The 20,177-nt window shown below is 31.3% G+C and overlaps 2 protein-coding genes across 2 annotated transcripts; both read left to right on the plus strand.

The window, feature by feature from the left end:
* Positions 1-6,209: 6,209 nt before the first annotated feature.
* On the plus strand, positions 6,210-8,651 carry LOC114402555 (glucan endo-1,3-beta-glucosidase 12-like). Its single transcript, XM_028365183.1, has 3 exons — positions 6,210-6,355; positions 6,783-8,087; positions 8,350-8,651. The coding sequence occupies exons 1-3, from the start codon at positions 6,277-6,279 to the stop codon at positions 8,382-8,384; spliced, it is 1,419 nt and encodes a 472-aa protein (XP_028220984.1). The 5' UTR covers positions 6,210-6,276; the 3' UTR covers positions 8,385-8,651.
* An 8,167-nt stretch (positions 8,652-16,818) lies between these two features.
* LOC114402565 (ethylene-responsive transcription factor 3-like) lies at positions 16,819-18,269 on the plus strand. Its single transcript, XM_028365191.1, has one exon. It carries the CDS (start codon positions 17,090-17,092, stop codon positions 17,756-17,758), a length of 669 nt encoding a protein of 222 aa, XP_028220992.1. The 5' UTR covers positions 16,819-17,089; the 3' UTR covers positions 17,759-18,269.
* The last annotated feature ends 1,908 nt before the right edge of the window (positions 18,270-20,177 follow it).

A 20,177-nucleotide genomic window follows, 5' to 3' on the forward strand; every position in this document is an offset into this window, starting at 1 on the left:
CAATTCTACTCAAACAAGTTCTTGACGCTTATGGATTTATTTAATCAGGATATGGACAATCATGACTTTCACGATTCTCTGTTTTACGGCTTCCACATTATGATTTACATAATTACATGATTATGGCTTCTTGGTCTAATTCGGGTATAGAAAATCATAATTTACAAAATCCAATCCTAATATATTGATAAGTCTATGTTTACACGTCTAGTTCAATATATTACCATAATTTGTTCCTGAAGTTAATTCTTTCTAAAGCAACTTTTGGTTTTAGTTTGAAAATAATAGAATAGATAAGGGTGTGTTTGGTTTACATTATGTTATATTTTTATTTTCTGTGTTTTTATTTTTTTAAAACTGTTTTTATTTTTAAAATATTAGAATTCTGAAAATATATGTTTGGTTTAACTTTTTATTTTTTATTTTTAAAAAATATAAACACTGAAAATGCGTTTTCAACAAGAAATATATTTCTAGATTTACATTTTATTTAAAATAATATTTTTGGTTTCAACTGAAAACATTGAAAATAAAATTTTATTATTTTCAATTTTTTGTTCGTTTGGAAAAATATTTTCACTGAAAAAAGAGAAATCCAACCAAACAAATTTTTATTATCATTTTCTATTTTCATTAAAAATGAAAATAGAAAACAACCAAACCAAACCAAATCCTCCCATATACTTATGTTTTCTAAGTTCTAACTATGTATTTCACAACTAAACATGAGTTCTGTCGTTTATGTTGGAGATGAACGAGTTACTCCTATTTAGGTTGTAGGCTTGATGCCATGGAAAAAGGAAATTTATTAATAACCTCTCTTTTTTTGTTAGGGTAGGGGGTGGCTAGAAACAAGGATAAATGTGAAACATAACGTCTACACATTATGATATAAATAATATGTCCCACTTCCACCCAATCCATCAATTGGGACCTCCTTGTCCTTATCTGTACAATAAAATGCGCCCTCCTCAAATGGTTGGACAGAAGCCTCTCTCCCTAAAATATATATATATATATATAACACCGCCCCAATCAAAACCTAACAAGCTAAAATTGGTGACCAGGTGAACCAACCAGAAAAACGTAGAGTGAACTTCCATCATAAATACCGTCAAATTCCTAATGGGGAAAGTAAGGTAAAGACATTAAAAATTGCCCACATAAGCTTATGTATAGTTTTAGGGATGAATTCACCTAAAATCTTAAGTTTTAAAGGAATACTTTACATATTGTCTAAGCTTAACGCATGAATGATGTATTAACTTGTTCTTTATCTGTACTTTTGCTGAAAATGAATTTTAGAAAGAAAAAAAATAAAATGAAAAAATAAACTACTAATTATTTAACTGTAAAAATTTTAATATTATCCGGAACTAACTCTTTTTCAGAAAAAAATAAATAAATTTGTGAAAAAGTTTATGAATGACTTTATTTCTATTATCTTTGTTTTATTCCCCTTTACAATTCGTGTTAGACTGGTAGGTTGGATAACCAAGTGTACCAGATGCAATTATATCAAATGTACACTTTGCTTTTAAGAAATTGAACACTATGAAGTATGAATGAATCTTACCGACCTAAAGAGGGTAGCAATCCAAATCGCCTGCCATTTTTTAGTACACCTGAGAGTTTAAGTGTAGAAACGTCTTAGCTCCCTATTGATTATATATTAAGATTTTTAAAGTAAACGATACCTGTGTGAAACTGGCAAGAGGCAAATTGGCAAACAGTTTTGACTTGATGAAAACAAAAGGTTCATTTAGTGTGCAAAATATACAGCTAAGGATTTGTTGATAACTAACTACCATTCGATAATATGTCTTTTTGAAATTTATATTGATTAATTATAAGTAGATCATTAGTTGAACTAGATATGAATAAAAAAAAAACAATCATTAATTAAATTAATGCAATAATGCACCAAATAAAAAAATATCTTTCATCTAACAAAAAAAATTTCAGTAACAAGTTCCTTTTACTTAATTTGGATAACAGTACATGACTGTGCCGACCTGAAATGGGACCTTCAATTCTTCATTTTTGTGCATGCCAACGCCCTATGTGTGGCGTTGAGAGTTGAACCGAAAGAAAGAAGAAAATGGCCTCCAACTCCAACCACTTCCTTTGGTTGATTCAAAGATAAACTCAATGGCTGCCCTTATTGTTAATTTTCTTTTCGGTTAATATTAAATTGAAGGAAAGAATGGCTGCAGAAAACAAGTAAAATTAATGTTTTATTAATTGGCACCAATGTATTGATTACTACCTTCGTCCGCAAGTATTTTTAATTAGCAAAAGGCCCAGCAATTCATTTACTTATTTGATTGCATTGATAATGGCAAAACTAGTTGGCTGTTTGTGTAAGTATAGAAGAATGGGGCATTTCACCGACTAATATACGGCCCAATAAATTTTTCTGTATCAAAAGTATTAATCCCACGTCATTCTTCTTCTGTTTTTTTTTTCTTTCTTGCTAATGACGCGTCATTTTTCCTTTTGTCATTTGTGTTTTTCAAACGTTGTCCATGCGGTGATAACAAATGAAATAAATTTAATTATAACTAACATGTTACAAAAAAAAAGACAAATATAAAAAAATGTCTATAATTATTTCCTAGTGTTGTTCTTTTTGCTAACAGAGATATAGGATGTAACAACCATGTTGACAGTTTTGATTATGTAAACTAAAATAATGTTTAATGAAAACCCTTTGAAAATATGACATTTAGGACAAACCAATGATCAATTAAATATAAATAAAGGAGTAACTTGAGTTTTTGGTTATAAGTTTAATTATGTATTTAATTCATATAGTTTTTAAATTTATATGTGAATTTTTTTCCTGAAGTTTAATAAGTTAAATTTTTTAGTTTTTAAAGTTTATATTTTAATTTTTAAGAGGTTTCTGTTGTTAAAATTTTGTAACTCTGTTAATTAAAAAATTTTAACAGCAAAATTCTGTTGAGAATTAAAATATAAACTTTAGAAATTAAAACATTCACTTATTAACTCTAAAAACTAAAAGAAATAAATTTAAAAATTATAAGAATTAAATTGATAATTAAATATATGTTACTATGTTAGGATATGTATGGATGAGAATTTGATCAATAACGATAGCATCAATCTCTGTTTAGTTTTTTAAAGATTTTTATTTTAAAAATAATTAAATGATCAGTACAATAATTTAATCATCAAATGATATTATTTTAATACTATGATATGTAAATTTATTTATTGGGGCCAAATTAAGCTGATACCAATTACACCCTACCCCAAAGTCATTATTTTAGGCTGCGCAAAAAAAGTCGTATTTTAGAGTTAATTTACCGGTCACTGGCTATTTTAAAGGTGCATTCACTTGAAATTTTACTAATTTTATTTTTCATATGGTTCCTAAATTAAATGTCATTAATCCTGAAATACATATCATATAATCAAAGGACAAAAAAATAATTTTGGCATGTCATTTGTTTAAAAAAACACTTTATCCTATCATTTAATACATTTTATTATACAATTTAATTAATTTGGCAGCAGACGAAATAAAATAAATTAATGGTATATAATTTTTTTACACTGATAATGTATTAAAAAAAAAATCTTACTCTAGATCTAATATGTCTGTATTGGTTATATATGTATACATAGATTAACGAGTCAAAAAATAAAAATAAAAAATGGAATAATTTTTGCTGTTGTTGACATTTTGATTTATTTTTTCTTTACTTTAAATTCTTTAGCTATCAACCAAATGTATGAGATAGAAATGTGATTAATAATAAGTGAGCATGATATATGTGAAAAATAAGAAAATGTATAGAAATCCTTTTTATTGCTTAGCACATGTAAGGTAAAGCTGCAAGTAAACTTTCTATAAAACTGGTGGGAAAAAAGATGGAATTTCCACACCATGGTGTGTGTATTAGTGTCCTTCGCTGCTTTTTGAGAATTTGACTGAGATAAAATCATTATCATTTCTGGGAGTAATGGTTATAATATGTGTTTGGATCCAAGTCATAATCTCTTTTTTTAGATTTTCTCTCCTTGAAATATAGTGTGATCGATAATAGCATTTCATGGTGTGATCGGGGCACCGTACAATTCTGTCAAATTTCTCCTTTCTCAAGTCTTCATCGCTACGTGCCCCCTTCAAATGTTTGTACAAGTCTTGTAGCTTTCCTTGGTTTCACATTTCATCTGCACCATTTGATTAAATAAGGATATGTGCGCCTGTTTGGATATTCGCTGATAAATTATAATTGATTTTGATTAAAGTATTTTTTGAATTGGTGTGATTTAAATTTGAGTGTCTCTATTATAAAATTAAGTTAAGAATAAAATTTTGTATGAAACATAAAAATTATACAAAGTTATTTCAACTTAATTAGTTTGGGACTCAAAATTAATTTTGATTTCTTTTCTAAAATAAAATTAAACATCTAAAAATTTATCTAAAATCAATAAAACTAAACAGCGTGTACTATCCTAGAGTTTTTTTTTCCGTGATTATAAATGAATATTATTTTAATTTAATTTGAATGCATTCACGGTGTGATTTTATCCTTCATCCAATCAAGTATAGACGTATAGTAATATATGGTAATTTTTTTAAAAAAAAACTTTTATAATGACTACTTAAACTCATTATTTTGGAATAATGTCCGTTAGACATGGAAAACCAATATGATTGAATTGGACTTTCTTTAGAATTGCGGATAGACGTTAGTTAACAAAACAAGACAAGATGCCATAGCGGCGTATATATCAAGGTGCTACACTTTTTCTTCTTTATTTGCAATAGGAAATTGGAAATAATCTGAATATTGCATTCCTCAAGTTTATGTAATGGATACCTTATAATACTTCTTTTTTTTAAAAAAAATCACTATATAAGTTCTAAATAACTAGGCATATCGTAGGATCGAAAAAAAAAACAGTGATTTTTGGTAAAGGAGAAGAGAAGCTTGATTAAATACGGAACTTGGAATTTGTCCACTCTAATTATGCTATTACCTTTGTTTTAATATCTTAAAACATTTGGATATATATGCATGGTTCTGTACATTATATATTTCGGTATAGTTGTGAACACAGATATGATATTTGAAAAGAAAACCTAGATTAAGTAATCGTAGTTTGGCTACCTAATTGCTGTTAGATTTTATAATTTAAGCATAAATTAAATAAATGGCCATCAAGCTTAAGATTTTTTTTCCTGAGGGAAACTTTCCTTTTTAAGCAAAAGCACACATGTTTCCTGATAAACGTGGGATTTGGGTGCAACACGAGAGAAACTTCTAATGCTCTGTCTAAGAATTTTACATTCCTAGTCAAGGAGAAGAAGAAAAATAAGAATTACAAATTTTCCATTTTTTTTGCGAAAAAATTCTATTATATAATGGAGTGCGTTTGCGAGAAATTGAAGAAGAATGAAGGGAAAGGATCACAGAAACAACATTTTGGAAGAGAGCTGACGGACATATATGACCTTAAAATTCTTTATATCATTAATTTACTGTACTTTCATTGGTATGAACTTTGAACAAACAGTTGATCGAGCCAATAATGCAATACTCCCATAGCAAATGATAGATAGAAACTGATCCTGGCATGATAAAATCATAAAATAATAGTACGACTCTGTCATGATGATGATGCCTACTATTCATTTGGCAAGAGAATTGATGAATTATTATATATACAGTCCTGAATTAATTGATTCCCACCAATTTATTTCTTTTTACCCAGAAGAAACAAAAACAAAGGCAAGCAAGCACATGTAATCAAATTCAAATCAAAGCAGGGCTGGATGGCAAAGTCCAACGTTCAAATTTGAGCAAAATTATTGAAAAATAGGCCGTAAATTCATCATTGTTTCAAAATGAAGCCAATAATAATATTAGACATTGTCGGGTATAGAACCAAACATGTACCTCCAGTCCCCCTTGACATTCGCGACAACAACATAGCCCACTACAGGATCCAACGGACAGTTCAGCTAACATTTTCTTTCTGTTGTCTTCCGCAAGTAGTAATAGTAACATTTTCTAACCTAACATTAGCGGTTCTGAGAGTAGTGCATTGGTGGGTGGGTCTCCAACATGGGTCAAGGGTCCCACACGGTGTAAAGTGAAAGCTCTTTTCCTTCAACCACGTTGGCTCACCACCACCAAGTCCATGTCCCCACTCCCCTCTATAAAATTCCACACCCTCTCCTCACATACTAATTAACTGCAACTTTCTTTTCTTAATTTCTCTCTATTAGTCTGCATGCTCTGCAAACTGAGCATGGCTCCTCTCGCATTTTCCTTCTTCTTCATCCTTATCACATTCTTTTCTTCATCATCTGGTAATATCATTCTTTCAGTTTCTACATACACAAAACTTATATCTAGTTTCATATATATTTTTTTTTGTATTTTTCTCTAATCAAAATTAGAATTTCTCCTTCATAATCTATCTTTAGACCTTTATTAAGTCAGTTTGTTTAAATTATTTGTCTAAAAAAATACTTATTTTAATAAAATAAATATTTTTTGTTTTTCTAAACTGCTTTTTATTTTTTTTTTAATAATTTTTTTATACTCTAAGAAGCAAATCTTATTTAATTATTGAAAAGATGTTTTTTTTTAATTTAAATAAAGTGATTGATGACATGTATTGTGAAGATGAACTGTAGGTTTAATTAGAAAATAATACTTATGAAACTGCATGTAAATTTTGTTGCTTCATTTCATTTGCATGGCTATAATAACTTTAAACTTTGTATGTTGCAGAAGCGGGATCCGTTGGAATAAACTATGGAAGGGTTGCGAACGACCTACCTACACCAGCGAAAGTGGTGGAGCTTCTGAAGGCACAAGGTCTGAACCGTGTGAAGCTCTACGACACCGACGCCACCGTCTTAACCGCGTTTGCAAACTCGGGAATCAAGGTCGTAGTTGCCATGCCAAACGAGCTTCTTGCCAACGCCGCCGCGGACCAGTCCTTCACCGATGCGTGGGTCCAAGCCAACATCTCCACCTACTACCCCGCCACGCAAATCGAAGCCATAGCCGTCGGAAACGAAGTCTTCGTCGACCCCAACAACACAACAAAGTTCCTCGTACCCGCCATGAAGAACGTCCACGCTTCTCTAACAAAGTACAACCTCGACAAAAACATTAAAATCTCCTCACCCATCGCACTCTCCGCGCTCCAGAACTCGTTCCCCGCCTCATCCGGTTCCTTCAAAACCGAACTCGTCGAACCGGTTATCAAACCCATGCTCGACCTGCTCCGCCAAACCGGTTCCTACTTAATGGTGAATGCGTATCCGTTTTTCGCTTACGCTGCAAACTCTGATAAAATCTCTTTAGACTACGCGCTATTCAAGGAAAACCCCGGCGTGGTTGATTCCGGTAATGGTTTAAAATACACGAACTTATTCGACGCTCAAATCGACGCCGTTTTCGCTGCCATGTCAGCACTCAAATACGACGACGTTAAGATCGCGGTTTCGGAAACGGGTTGGCCTTCTGCTGGGGACTCTAACGAGATTGGAGCCAGCCCCGACAATGCGGCGTCGTATAACGGAAACTTGGTTAAACGCGTGTTGAGTGGGAGTGGGACCCCCTTGAAGCAAAATGAGTCACTCGATGTTTTCCTCTTCGCGCTTTTCAATGAGAACCAGAAAACGGGTCCCACGTCGGAGAGAAACTACGGGCTGTTCTACCCCACTGAGAAGAAGGTTTACGATATTCCGCTCACGGCGGAGGAAATCAAGGAGGCGCCGCCGTCAGGAGTAGGGAAGAGCCAGGTTCCGGTGAGTGGTGAGGTGTCAACGACGACGTCTAAGGGCCAGACATGGTGCGTAGCTAGTGGCGGTTCTTCGGAGAAGAAGCTGCAGAACGCTCTTAACTACGCTTGCGGAGAGGGTGGGGCTGATTGCACTCCAATTCAACCAGGTGCCACGTGTTACAATCCTAACACCTTGGAGGCACATGCTTCCTACGCCTTCAACAGTTACTATCAGAAGAAGGCACGTGCATCCGGCACGTGCGATTTTGGTGGCACTGCTTATGTCGTCACTCAGCCCCCTAGTAAGTACTTATATTTTATCAAAATAAGTTAATTTAAACATGCATTAATAATATGTACCCACTACGTGCAAGAAATGCTATGTTTTATTGGCCCTATGAGGTTGAAATTTAGGGTATATTAAATTATTGAATATTGATTGTTTGGCCCTATATGGTCGACATGGAACGGTTACTTTGTCCATGTCATTGCATTAAAACCAATAAAGCATTATGCATCAATTTAGACTTTAATTTGTTTTTTTTTTTTGAATTTGTGTTGCAGAGTATGGTAACTGCGAATTCCCCACAGGATACTGAATGGACCACGGAGATGGATTGTTTCTGGTGAAGCCTTGATTTGGATTTAACTGGGATTTGCCGGAGTTTTTAGGAGCTTTTCTCTTCTTTGTTATCCATTCGTAGCACGTGTTTAGGCTTTGAGAAATATGCGTTAGCGTTACTGTTTGTAATAAATCATTATGATTACTTTGGAGGGTTATTGATTTCTTTGACTCATTTATTTTGTAATTATCTCTATTTATTTATTTTTAAATGAAGAGAAGTATAGAATACATTTCTTTAGAACTTGTTCTTCTTCTTTACGTTTCTTTGAAGGAGCCATTTCTTCTACTCTTTTAAAACACTTATATCTTCTTGTTGTGCAAGTTAATATAGCAAGCAATGCAAAGCTTCTTTGGAGTGTCTATCATGGTTTTTATTTATTTGAATGAGTACACTACCTTATAAACTTTTATTTCTCCAAAATAAAAACCTTACAAACTTTTATTAGACTACACCGCGCGTATAACGGAGGCTTATAATTAATACACTCCTAAAAATTTTAACTTAAACATCAATGACATTATAAAAAAAAATTAATACGCTGTCTTTGAAAGATGATATGTAAATTATAAGGACATTGAAAATCAAGATCCCATTTGGTGCATACCCACCATGCGTGTGATGTCGTCAATTTCTCTAAAAAACGTACTCAATGACTTTGTATTCTATCTTCAATTTGTTTAGGACAACAATGATCTTCTTAAGGGGTTATTGTTGATCTTTTTGCTTACTTCTGCCTATGTCAAGTCTATTACATTGTATTTCCTTTCTTCTTGTTTTGTCAAATTTTTATCTCAAGAAGTTTTATTGTCATTTTAATGAGCCAATTAGCAAGGAGCTACCCATCAACATTTTAGAGAAATCGGCCCAAATTTTATTATGTCAATTTTCGTTCGTCTTAGGTGATGTTGGACTTTCTTTAGTAGCCATGTTTATATTCAAAATAATAATATAGTATCAATGACAGACAATAACATTTAAATTTAGTCCCAAATATATAAAAATAAGAGATTAGAAATAAATAAAATATGACTTAATTTTGAGCAATAAAAATAAATAAGAAATTACAAATAAACAAAAATAAATCAAAGAACTAAAAATGCTGACGGAAAATTAACCAAAAATTAAAAATTGTAAAAAAAATTGAAGGGCTAAAATTAAAATATAAAAAATTTGAGGGACTAAAGCCTTTATTAAACATTATTTTTATTCAAATATCTGTTAGAACTTGAGAGAGTAGAAAATTTTACGTACCCATGAAATATTATTTACTACCTTGAGCCTTAACGGTTAGCACTTAATTTATATGATTTTAAAATCATAATTTATATGATTTTAAAAAAATAACCATAGGTACCAAGGTCATAATTTAATAGAATAATTGCATGTTTCAAGTGGACCAAAAATATTTATGTGAAATCACTCGTCTCAAAGTTGAAAATCAATTACTTGCGTTTTTCAACCAAGGGCCCCGGGTAAAAGTGCGTGGGCTTGTGCCGATGACATTTTGTTGGAGAGAACCCAACATTCTTTTCCACTTCTCGGCCTATTAAACCAAAACTCTACACTATCAAGCATGTGGCGCAACTTAGTGAATAAAACCAAATCATGTTAACGGGCCCCAGGCCCAGTTTAACATGATCTTAAAAAACATTTTATTTTTTAGTAATATTTTAAGCTAAATTGCAAATTTGACCCCCTATTTATGTCAGAATTCAATTTAAGTCCTCCTATAATTGAATTCATGAATTTAGTCTCTAGTTTTTTGCAATTCAGTTATCTTAGTCTCTAAGTGCATATAATTAACGTCCAATAAACGTGCGACATGTGCAATTAACATCTAATAAACTTGATACGTGACGGTTAACATTAATAAGTAACCATTAACGTCTAATTTTAGGGTTGGAGACTGAAATAACGAAATATCGGAATTAGAAATGTTAGTATTTTATAAAAAGGTTTTATTTCCGTGCAGTTTTATTTTGGGCTTGAGGCCTTTGCTTTCCAAAAAATAAAAAGGTTTAATGGCGTTTCCGTCAATAATTAGTTTTTGGCTGTTAGTATTTGATAAAGCTAATTCTGCAACTTTATTAAACGAATTGAAAGTTTAGGATAATCTTTAAAGGTGATGTCTAGGGTGATTTAAATAAGCAAGTGGAAAGTGAGGGATGATTGGATGAAGCAGTTGGGGGTATGATATTATTATTATTGGTGTTGGTGCGTCGAAAGAAAGAATAATAAAAGCGGAACCGACCACACCCACCCATGTATTGTATTGTGAATAAGCAGAGGAAGTGAAAATGATGTTGTTGTTGCCTAACTAACAAAATGCGCGGCTACATGATTTTCCCGCGCCAACCAAAGAAAAGACAAAAGCGTCTAGGAAGGATTCTTGAGCACTTCCTACCCCTTTCCTTCTCTCTCTTCCCTTCCATCTCCTCACATTTTACAACCACTAATCAATTCTTTTTTTTCTTCTTCCAAATCAATTATTTCAAATATCATAATTTTAAATTACTTTATTTTAACATTATTTTTAAAATGAAAACAGTATAATTAAAGCAATTAATTTTTTACACATTTTAAATCCTTTGGAATTCGAAATTTTACATCCAAACATCATTCTAATCAATACTCAATTTATTTAACTAACTTTAAGTATTTTAAATAGTTGTAATTAATTTCTTAAGCATTCTTTTATATATTAAGCTAAAATTTATTTTTATTAAAAATTTGAAACATCTTCATTCTCTCTCTGTATATGTATATAATACTATTATTAAAATATTTTCAATTTTGTATCTTAATTTATATCTTTATATTTAATATATATTTACAAATATTTGTATAATATATTAAATATTTCTTAATTATTAAAAATGTTATAGAATTATATGTATAAAGTTTCTTTTAAGTTTTCTTTACCTCGATCGGGTGCATTCAGTTGTCCAGACATCATTCATACTTTCAAATTATAACAAAAAATTATAGGCTAAAATCAAATTTTTGTCCCCTATTTTTTTAAAATATGTATTTTTATTCTTTTATTTTTTTTTGTCTCTCATTTTTTAAAAAATATATTTAATTTAAAAATATCTAATTTCAAATATTAATCTATGTATTATAATTGTTTGTTTATTATGCACATAATAAATATATATTTTAATTATTTAATGTCTAAACAACTTAATTTATTAAAAAAAATATACATTCCATAAGTTTAAAATTGATCACAGAAACTAAAATCGTAATTTTTTTAAAGTAAAGAATAAGATGTCTTAATTAAAAAATAAAATATATAAATTAAAAAATAAGAAAATTAAAATTATAGATTTTGAACAAATAAGAATATTTTAACCAAAATTATAATGGTACAATTATTGACATTAATGTCGGAAAGGATAAATGTTATTTTTCTAAAATAGTTTTTTTTTTATCTCATACAGAAGAAGATGGAGTCAAATAGCATGATAATATCTGATAAGATTAAATTAATTTATATTTTATTCATTTTAAATTTTTTTATTAAATTAGTATGTTTGGTAAAAGAGTTTACTTTAATAGTCTATAGTTGTTTAATTAGTAGTATTTTTAATTTTTAAATGTTATTTCATATAGCGTTTGAGGTTATAATAACTCTGTAACTTTTGTTTATTCTTAACTATCTTATTATGCAGTAAAAAAAACTATCTTATTGTAGTCCATTTTTAATGTCTTTTAATGTTGTCACCTTATATTTATCAATTTTTTTTACCGTGATTTTATATTTATCACCTAATTACTAATTTAACTAGTACTTTTGTACAAAATCATAACGAATGTTTATTATGTTGAAACTTAAAACTATAAAAGTTAATTAATATTACTTTTTAGTAATTATTTTTTTAATAAATATATTTAAAGTTCCTTTAACTACTGATGCATGTGATAAAAATAGTTGGAAAATAAACTAAAGCATTTTAAACTAGCAGGCATGTTACACGTTACTGTGCTTCCGAATAGTTGTATCCTTTTAGCGTGCCTTTGACAATTGCACCGTATATCTGAAACGATAGAAGCTTTAATTACTATTTACTTAAAAAAGAAAGCTGAAGAAGGGGAAGAAATGCTAAACGTACCAATTGTTCAGTAAAATAATCCAGTCTGGTGAATTTCTTACCCTGATTTTTTTCCCTTTTCTTTCACAAGTAAGCAAAGGGTTAAAAATGAGCACGACAGAGAAAAATAAATATAGCAGTTGATGATATTTGAAGTATTATTTTGTTGAAAATTTTAGTGAAATTGTCTTGTGATTATAGATGCATATAAAATGAACACAAATTATTTTTGAAAACGACTTTGAGTACGATTTAATTTTCCACACATACAAATTCAACATATATCTCATGTAACAAGACTATTTATTTTCATTTTATCATTTAAAAACTATAGTACCATGCCCAATCAATTGACAGCTCCTTTTAGCCTAGTCAGCTGGATATTATTGTAATTGAGCATCTTTGTAAAAAGGTGATGTGCCTCCAGCAGTAAGACTTGAGAGTTGTACCCTCGAAAATCAAATTATATGGTTTCGAGTTCCCACATTCCAGTTTCTGCTAAATTTTCCACTAAGTAATTCCATCATTTGGATTTTCCTCGCATAAAGTAGAATTGTTGATATCAAAATTTCTTTTGCGATGCCAATGTTTTTAAACAATTACCAAATCATTAAAGTATTGGTAAAAAATAAAACTTATTAAAGTATATTCAGTATCGTAATAATCACTAATATAAGGATTCATTTTTTTTTATAATGTGCTCAATATGATATTATATTCGTATTTGCCCTCGACCATATGAATTATGATGCAGTGGTTGCATATCCTTATGTGTGCCCCCCTCTTTTCTTTTCGTTGGTTTTAAGGCGTTGTTTGGTTGATGTTACGTAAAACGGCAAGAAAATACGTGCTTCTTGAAAATTAGGGAATCGTTTTTTCAAGTTTTTGTTTCTTATATTAGAATGTTGTATGTTATTGGCTTTTATTTGGTCAAAAGCAGCAAAAGCAAAGAAAGTAACTAGTACGTTACAGAATCAACTTTGATTAGTTTCTTCAATGTACAAACTAGCTTCTAATTTTTTCTTCTGTGATGGATTTGGGATATTGGAAATGGAAGCATATCTCTTATTCAACGGAAACAATCAAATGCAATCAGGGTCATTTATTCAAAACTCTAAATAATTATTTTATCCGACAAAATTAGTAATTCTTTAGACTACCGCATTCAATATTTAAAAATTATATTGCCATGTTAATGTAAAAGAATGACTTTGCAACGATGCAGTCTTAAAAGTTAAAACATAACAATTTTTGAAATGCTTTGAATAATTTGAATCTGAGTTCCTTCATGTGTGTAAAAGATTTTGCAGAAATTGATCGGGGTGACAATATTTGATATTATAATAGTTTAGGGCAGTGGATGGGGAAGCGTTTGCATTCTTTGGTCCCAGGTTCAAGCATATGCTGAAGGGAATGCAGAGGAATAAATGACACAAAGATAAAGAAATTAATGGGGTCATGTGAAATGAGTGAGCATTATTCTCTCCATCTCTCTCCATTTTATAAATCTTATCACTTGAGATGCAGAGGTGTTTTCCGACTATTGGAAGGGTATGTTAAATACAAAAGTCATTTAATCCAATTCTAATAATTTTTTAATCTAATCATTTAATCTTTTTAGTCCTAAATATAAAGCTAATTCAACTTAAATAGATCTTTTTAATTTTATTTAGTTTAAATAGATGCAAAAATATATTTAGAGAATTTAATTTAATTGATTGAGTTGGATATATAAATCGTTATAAATCATATAATACTTATATTCGATTTGTACCGATAAAATAAAAGAAAAATGCAAATCCTATTTTTATATATCACACAATATTTTTTTTATCGAAAATTACAAGTTACAACACACAGTTATATAATAAATAAAAAAATGAGAGATACAAAGAACAAATATCATATTCATTCAAAATGAAAAAATTCACAAATTAAAAATAACAAGATCTTATTTAAAGAATAAAATTTTGGAAAATATAGATCAGGATTAAAAAATTTAATGTAAAATAAATATTTGAAGAAATATAAGTGATATGCCAATTTTCTAAATAATTTTTTAAATGCATATAATTTTATTTTTTATCAAATTAAATTGATTTTTAAAATCTAATTTAACATTTATAGATTATTAATAGAATTTGGGATAAAATCTCTTCAAAATAAAAATCATTTGCTTTAGAGGAAGAAGATTATATTTATTTATTATTAGGGGAAGAAAGACACTATGTGTTTCTCTATATATTTTTAAAAAATAAAATAAAAGAAAGAAAAAAGGTTTAGAAGTTAAAAAAAAAAGGTAAGAAACAAAAATAACTAACTAAAAAGTAGTGAAATAGTTGTTATAAAAAGAATAAACTAGTCATAGATGATATAAATAAGATCATTTGTGTATTACCATTTTGCACGTGTCCATCGAAAATAGGTATAGTTCACATATGTTGTTGCACCACTGATCATTTCTGAAAAATAGCTATTAATAAATTTTCTAATAAAAATTGCAAATAAGAAGAACAATTTTTGTGGATTATTATTAGAAATTGGCGTAAAACATCTACAAAATCAAAATCTATTTATTTTAGATGAAGGAAATTGTATTTACTCATTAGGATTTAACACACAGATAGGAACAACCATATGTTTATGACTTTGCGTATGCTCATTGAAAATAAGTATAATTCACATAAGTAATTACACCATTGCTTATATCAATAGAAAGCTAGTTCTAACCACCAATTAGTAATTATCAAAGTTCCTATTAAAAATTACAAATAGAAAGGATTAATATTTGGCTAAATGTGAATGGCACTTGTGCACAGCACATCCAACTTATTCGCTCCCAGCCTAAATAATTAAAATGAACAAAAATAAAAAATAAACTCATTTCCTTTTATAAAATAAAATTTATGGGCCATTATTAGAAATTGGCCTAAAATCTCTCCAGAATCAAAATCTATTGATTTAGTGGAAGGAAAATATATTTATTTATTAGGTTTTAACATACACACATATGAGATCATTTGTGTATTTTTTACTTTGCGTGTGCTCATTGAAAACATGCATAGTTCACTTGATTAATCACATATCTCTGATTATTTTAAAAGAAAGTTAGTTCACACCACTAATTTATTAATAAATAAAAGTCATATTAAAAAATACAAAGAAAAAATGTTAGTATTTGGCTGAGGACAACAAAAAAGACATTGTTTATTCTTCCGATTTTTTAGCAAAAAATAAAGCCACAACATTAAGTATTAACTATGTGGAATATGCATTTTTAAGTAAGTGAGCTACTTAACCGCATAGGCAATTATGGATTCAAGGAAGCATTTTTACAATCTTAAAATTGAGATTCATGTTTTGAAACTAAAATGGGGGCTATTAATATCTATTTAAACTCACTGGACTGTTTGTTTTTGCTTGGACTTTTTTTTTTTCCTTTATCATGTAACGTAGAATTATAATTATAATTCGAAAAAATAAAGATCGTGCATAGAGTTAGAAAATGGGTACAGTTCACACCAATAATTACACTGCTGATTATTTTAAAAGAAAGTTAGTTCACACTGATAATTAGTAGTAATTAATAAAGTTCCTAAAAAATAAAAATAAAAATAAACATTTAACCGGCTATAAGAAATTGGGCTTACGCATGGCATAATTCGCTTCCTCGTTCACAGCCGAAATAATTGAAATAGATGAAAAGAAAATACTACATAAAAGCTCTTTTTTTTTATATATAGAAAATCGATCGAAATCTATTGCTTCATGGAAAGGAAATTAGTATATTTATTAAAATTTAAGACACAGATAAGATCTTCATCAGTTGCATTTACGTTTACGTTTTACTCCTCCGTGTGTGCCCACTGGAAAAAAGGAAAAAATAAATCAGGGAGGTATGATATCATGAAAGGGACCTCACCAAATCAAAAGTACACCAACCAAGGCCAGGCAAATTTACCTCCAAGAAACCCCAAGGGGCCTTCTCGTCATTACAAACAATCCCTTAACTCACTCTTCGTAATTTGTAAACAAGAAAAATAAATAAAAAACAGATTTTTTTTTCCTTTTTTAAATAGAAGATAAACTGATAAAGCATGGGATAAAGAAAGCAAGACAAGAAAGAGGTCAGATTGAGAAGGAAGGATAAGTAATAAAGAAATTAAAATTAAAAAAAGAAAATTGAAAGAAAAAAAAAATGGCATTAGATTAGAGACAGACAGAGCCAGGAAACCCATTGAGAGAAGATAGTCGCGAACACGCTTAAGACCATTTTTTTTTTATATATATATTTATTATTATATTTTTGTGTGTGTAGTTGAAGGAGCAGAAGAAGAAGAAGAGAAGGTGGTACCGCCTTCAATTCTCTTTTTCTCTCTCCATTTCTCATCCTCATCATCTTATTATTCCTCTTCCATCTCTATTCTCCATAACACCCACCACACCACTTGTGAAAAACCTCATTAATATCACACACTGACATGTATCTCTGAGCTCCAATCCAATACAAGACCACACCTTGTCGTGTCGGACGAACCTTGGTGTCTGTTTTTTTTTTTTTTTTTCATTATTTTCTCCGAAGAGATGAGGAAGGGCAGAGGTGGAGGCGCCTCGGCGGCGGCGGTGGATGTGAACGGATCCATTTTAAAGGAGCCTCGGTACCGGGGCGTGAGGAAGAGACCGTGGGGGAGATTCGCCGCGGAGATCAGAGACCCGTTGAAGAAAGCCAGGGTTTGGTTGGGAACCTTCAATTCTGCCGAGGATGCTGCTCGTGCCTACGACGCCGCCGCTCGGACTCTCCGAGGTCCCAAGGCCAAAACAAATTTCCCCCCTCTCTCACCTTTTTGCTATCCACACCCCACCACCGATCCTTTCTTCTACACTGGTTTCCACGATCAACACCACCACCACAACAACAACAACCTTAACAACCCTCAAAGACCCACTTCAAGTGGCATGAGTAGCACCGTTGAGTCCTTCAGTGGGCCCCGCCCTCCCACCACCACCACTACCACCACAACCACAACTGCGACGCCGTTTTTGACTGCTACGCGGAGATACCCGCGCACTCCCCCTCTTGTCCCTGAAGACTGCCACAGTGACTGCGACTCTTCCTCCTCCGTCGTTGACGACGGCGACGACAACATCGTTTCGTCGTCGTTTCGACCTCCCTTGCCGTTTGATCTCAACGCGCTGCCGTTTGATGATGCTGCCGCGGATGATGATCTACGCCGCACCGCGCTTTGTCTCTGATGATGATTATCGTGCGATGATGATTTTTAATTTCTCATTTTTTTACTTGATTTTTTTGTTATTGCTATGCAGAAGAAATATATATTTAAAATGATGATCAGATGTAAGATTATGGTAATATGATCTTAATTCTGTGAGAGGAAGATTCCGTGTTGGTTATATTTTCTTCTTTTTATTATTTTTTTAAACATTTTTATTTAGAAGGAAATATTGAATGAAAAGAAAAAAGAGAAAGTAATTATGATCTGTTTGTTTGAAAAAAAAAAAGAATTTGTGAGCATCCAATGTGGGTATGTATGCAATCTCCCACGGATCCTCTGATCTCTGTCTCTGGGTATTATAGTAGTACTAGTTAAGAAATTCAGTGTTGCTCTAACTTAAGGTTTCTAGTTAAGTTGTCTTACTAATTTTTCGTTGGTCTTGGAAAATCAGTTTATATTTCTGGCTTTGTTCCTTTTCCCGTCATTTGCTGAATTTCCAATGTTTGAATGTAACGCCAAATTGAATTTGATTGATTCCGTGTAAATTGTTAGATGATGAGGCAAAGCAAAGGCAGCTTTTCCGGTACTGAAAGGTTTTATTGTAGTTTTGATTATTTTTATTTCTTCCACACCTTTATGACCAAGTGTAACCAAGAGCGTTATCAAAGAAACTTTGTTTGGTCAGTGGAGTGATTATTTGTTGTTACCTTTTCTTTTTCTATTTTTTATTTTGGGGCAATTGCGAACGGAAAAGGATTATCATTTTGCCTCCGATGGCACTCAAGCTGTTTGGCAGCCGGGGTTATTTAGATCTAGGTGTGAATGATTGGATTTAGACGTTGCTTTTTTCTTTTGTGGTGTCTTGTAACGTAGTAATTTCGGTTGTGTAAGAAAAGAATCAATGCATCTAAATGCCACCATTGTTTATGTTTTTGTTTTTGTCAAGCCTGTGCATGTGGTTGAGTTTTAGGGCCCAATCTAACGTTACGAGTAAGAGAACAGGCCTAAGAAAATATAGGTACAATTATGTTTTTTATTTCTTAGTTTAAAAACAAAGAACAAATTTAAATTTAGATTTTTGCATTTTCGTTCTTTCTTGGTGTCTTTGCCGGTCCCAAAAGAAGGATAGTGGAATACGGTGTTAGAAGTTTGAATGATGAAGCATTAGGCCACATTGTCCTCTGGTAGAGCTATTATTGGCTTATCTTTGAATGCTGATCCAAAATCCAAAGAGAGGAAGGTGCTATGTTGTTGGAAGGGGTGTATAGGAAGAGAGAAAATGGGGGGTTTCCTTGCATATTCCTACCCCAATTACTGAAATGAACGTGTCACTTCTAGAAGGCGCGGGGATGGTAGGTTGTCTTGTTTTTGTTTTGAAGCATCAAGCATAATATAAGGTGCAATAATGTTTAAGAGATTTGTGAAAAGTCAACGCCAGCTTAAACACGCACTCACCGTGTGAAGTGACTTCACAATGTAATGCTGCATGCCCACCTAGGTGCCGCTCATCTTACCACTTATTATTATTTCCTTGTCTAGTAATCATACTCATAAGCGATATCTCTCTTTATGGGATTGATTAACGCCACACAATACGACCTTTGATTTGCACACAACTTCTTCTAGAGAAACATCAATCTTACTAATAAGTTTCCAACAAATTGTTATGCTCCCTTTAATTGTTAACTTGTTTGCCTCCAGCCATTAGAATTGAGATATTATTATTACATTATTTTGGACTATTCTCATCACAATGTTATGTATGACATTATTGAGAATCTTGGTTTTGTGAAAATTGGCCTATGATGATACCAAGCCATACAAAAAATTCTCCATAAATTCAGGTTAAAAATCATTCTATAACGCTTAAGCCATAAAAGGAAAGTAACAATTGTGTTATGTCTGTCGTCAAATTTCTCTTGTTTAATATTTTTTGTTTTTTTTTTTTATGCGTTTGTTTAATGTGGTGTGATTGTATGCTCAATGCTCATTAATTAATATTTGTATATGAAAATCTCTCGGATGTTTAGGATTTTCTTTTGATTTTCCCAAATCAAAAGAAGGAAATAAAGAATGGATTTGGTGATGGGAATCATGTTCTGAAAGACCTAGAATTGTGATTAGAGGCAACTCAAGGGTAGGGTAGGCATCCAAATTTGTTAATAGGAAGTGTTTAGGCTTGGACCACGTCTTGGTTGGGGGGCATTTTTTCTCAACTATGTGCCTCGTTTGCTCCACTATTGTCTTACCTTCAAATTTGGGGTCCACAACACATCATGATTCATGGCCTCCATTCGCATTATATGTTCTTTTTTAAAGAAGAAAAAAAACTAAGTGGGCCGATTAACTTGTCCCACAAAGGATTTTGAAGCCCGTGACATGCTTCCACACAACAAACACTGAATGTGAATTAAACTATCAAAGTCGACCTCAATTAA

Source organism: Glycine soja, chromosome 2 (genome assembly GCF_004193775.1).
Source record: "Glycine soja cultivar W05 chromosome 2, ASM419377v2, whole genome shotgun sequence".
Lineage (NCBI taxonomy): Eukaryota > Viridiplantae > Streptophyta > Magnoliopsida > Fabales > Fabaceae > Glycine > Glycine soja.

Bases quoted from the DNA above. Each gene is read 5' to 3' on its own strand.
- LOC114402555 (XM_028365183.1), top strand. From the start codon at position 6,277: ATGCTCTGCAAACTGAGCATGGCTCCTCTCGCATTTTCCTTCTTCTTC. The intron at 6,356-6,782 runs GTAATATCATTC...TGTATGTTGCAG, and splicing joins ATTCTTTTCTTCATCATCTG to AAGCGGGATCCGTTGGAATA. The intron at 8,088-8,349 runs GTAAGTACTTAT...TTTGTGTTGCAG, and splicing joins TGTCGTCACTCAGCCCCCTA to AGTATGGTAACTGCGAATTC.
- LOC114402565 (XM_028365191.1), top strand. From the start codon at position 17,090: ATGAGGAAGGGCAGAGGTGGAGGCGCCTCGGCGGCGGCGGTGGATGTG.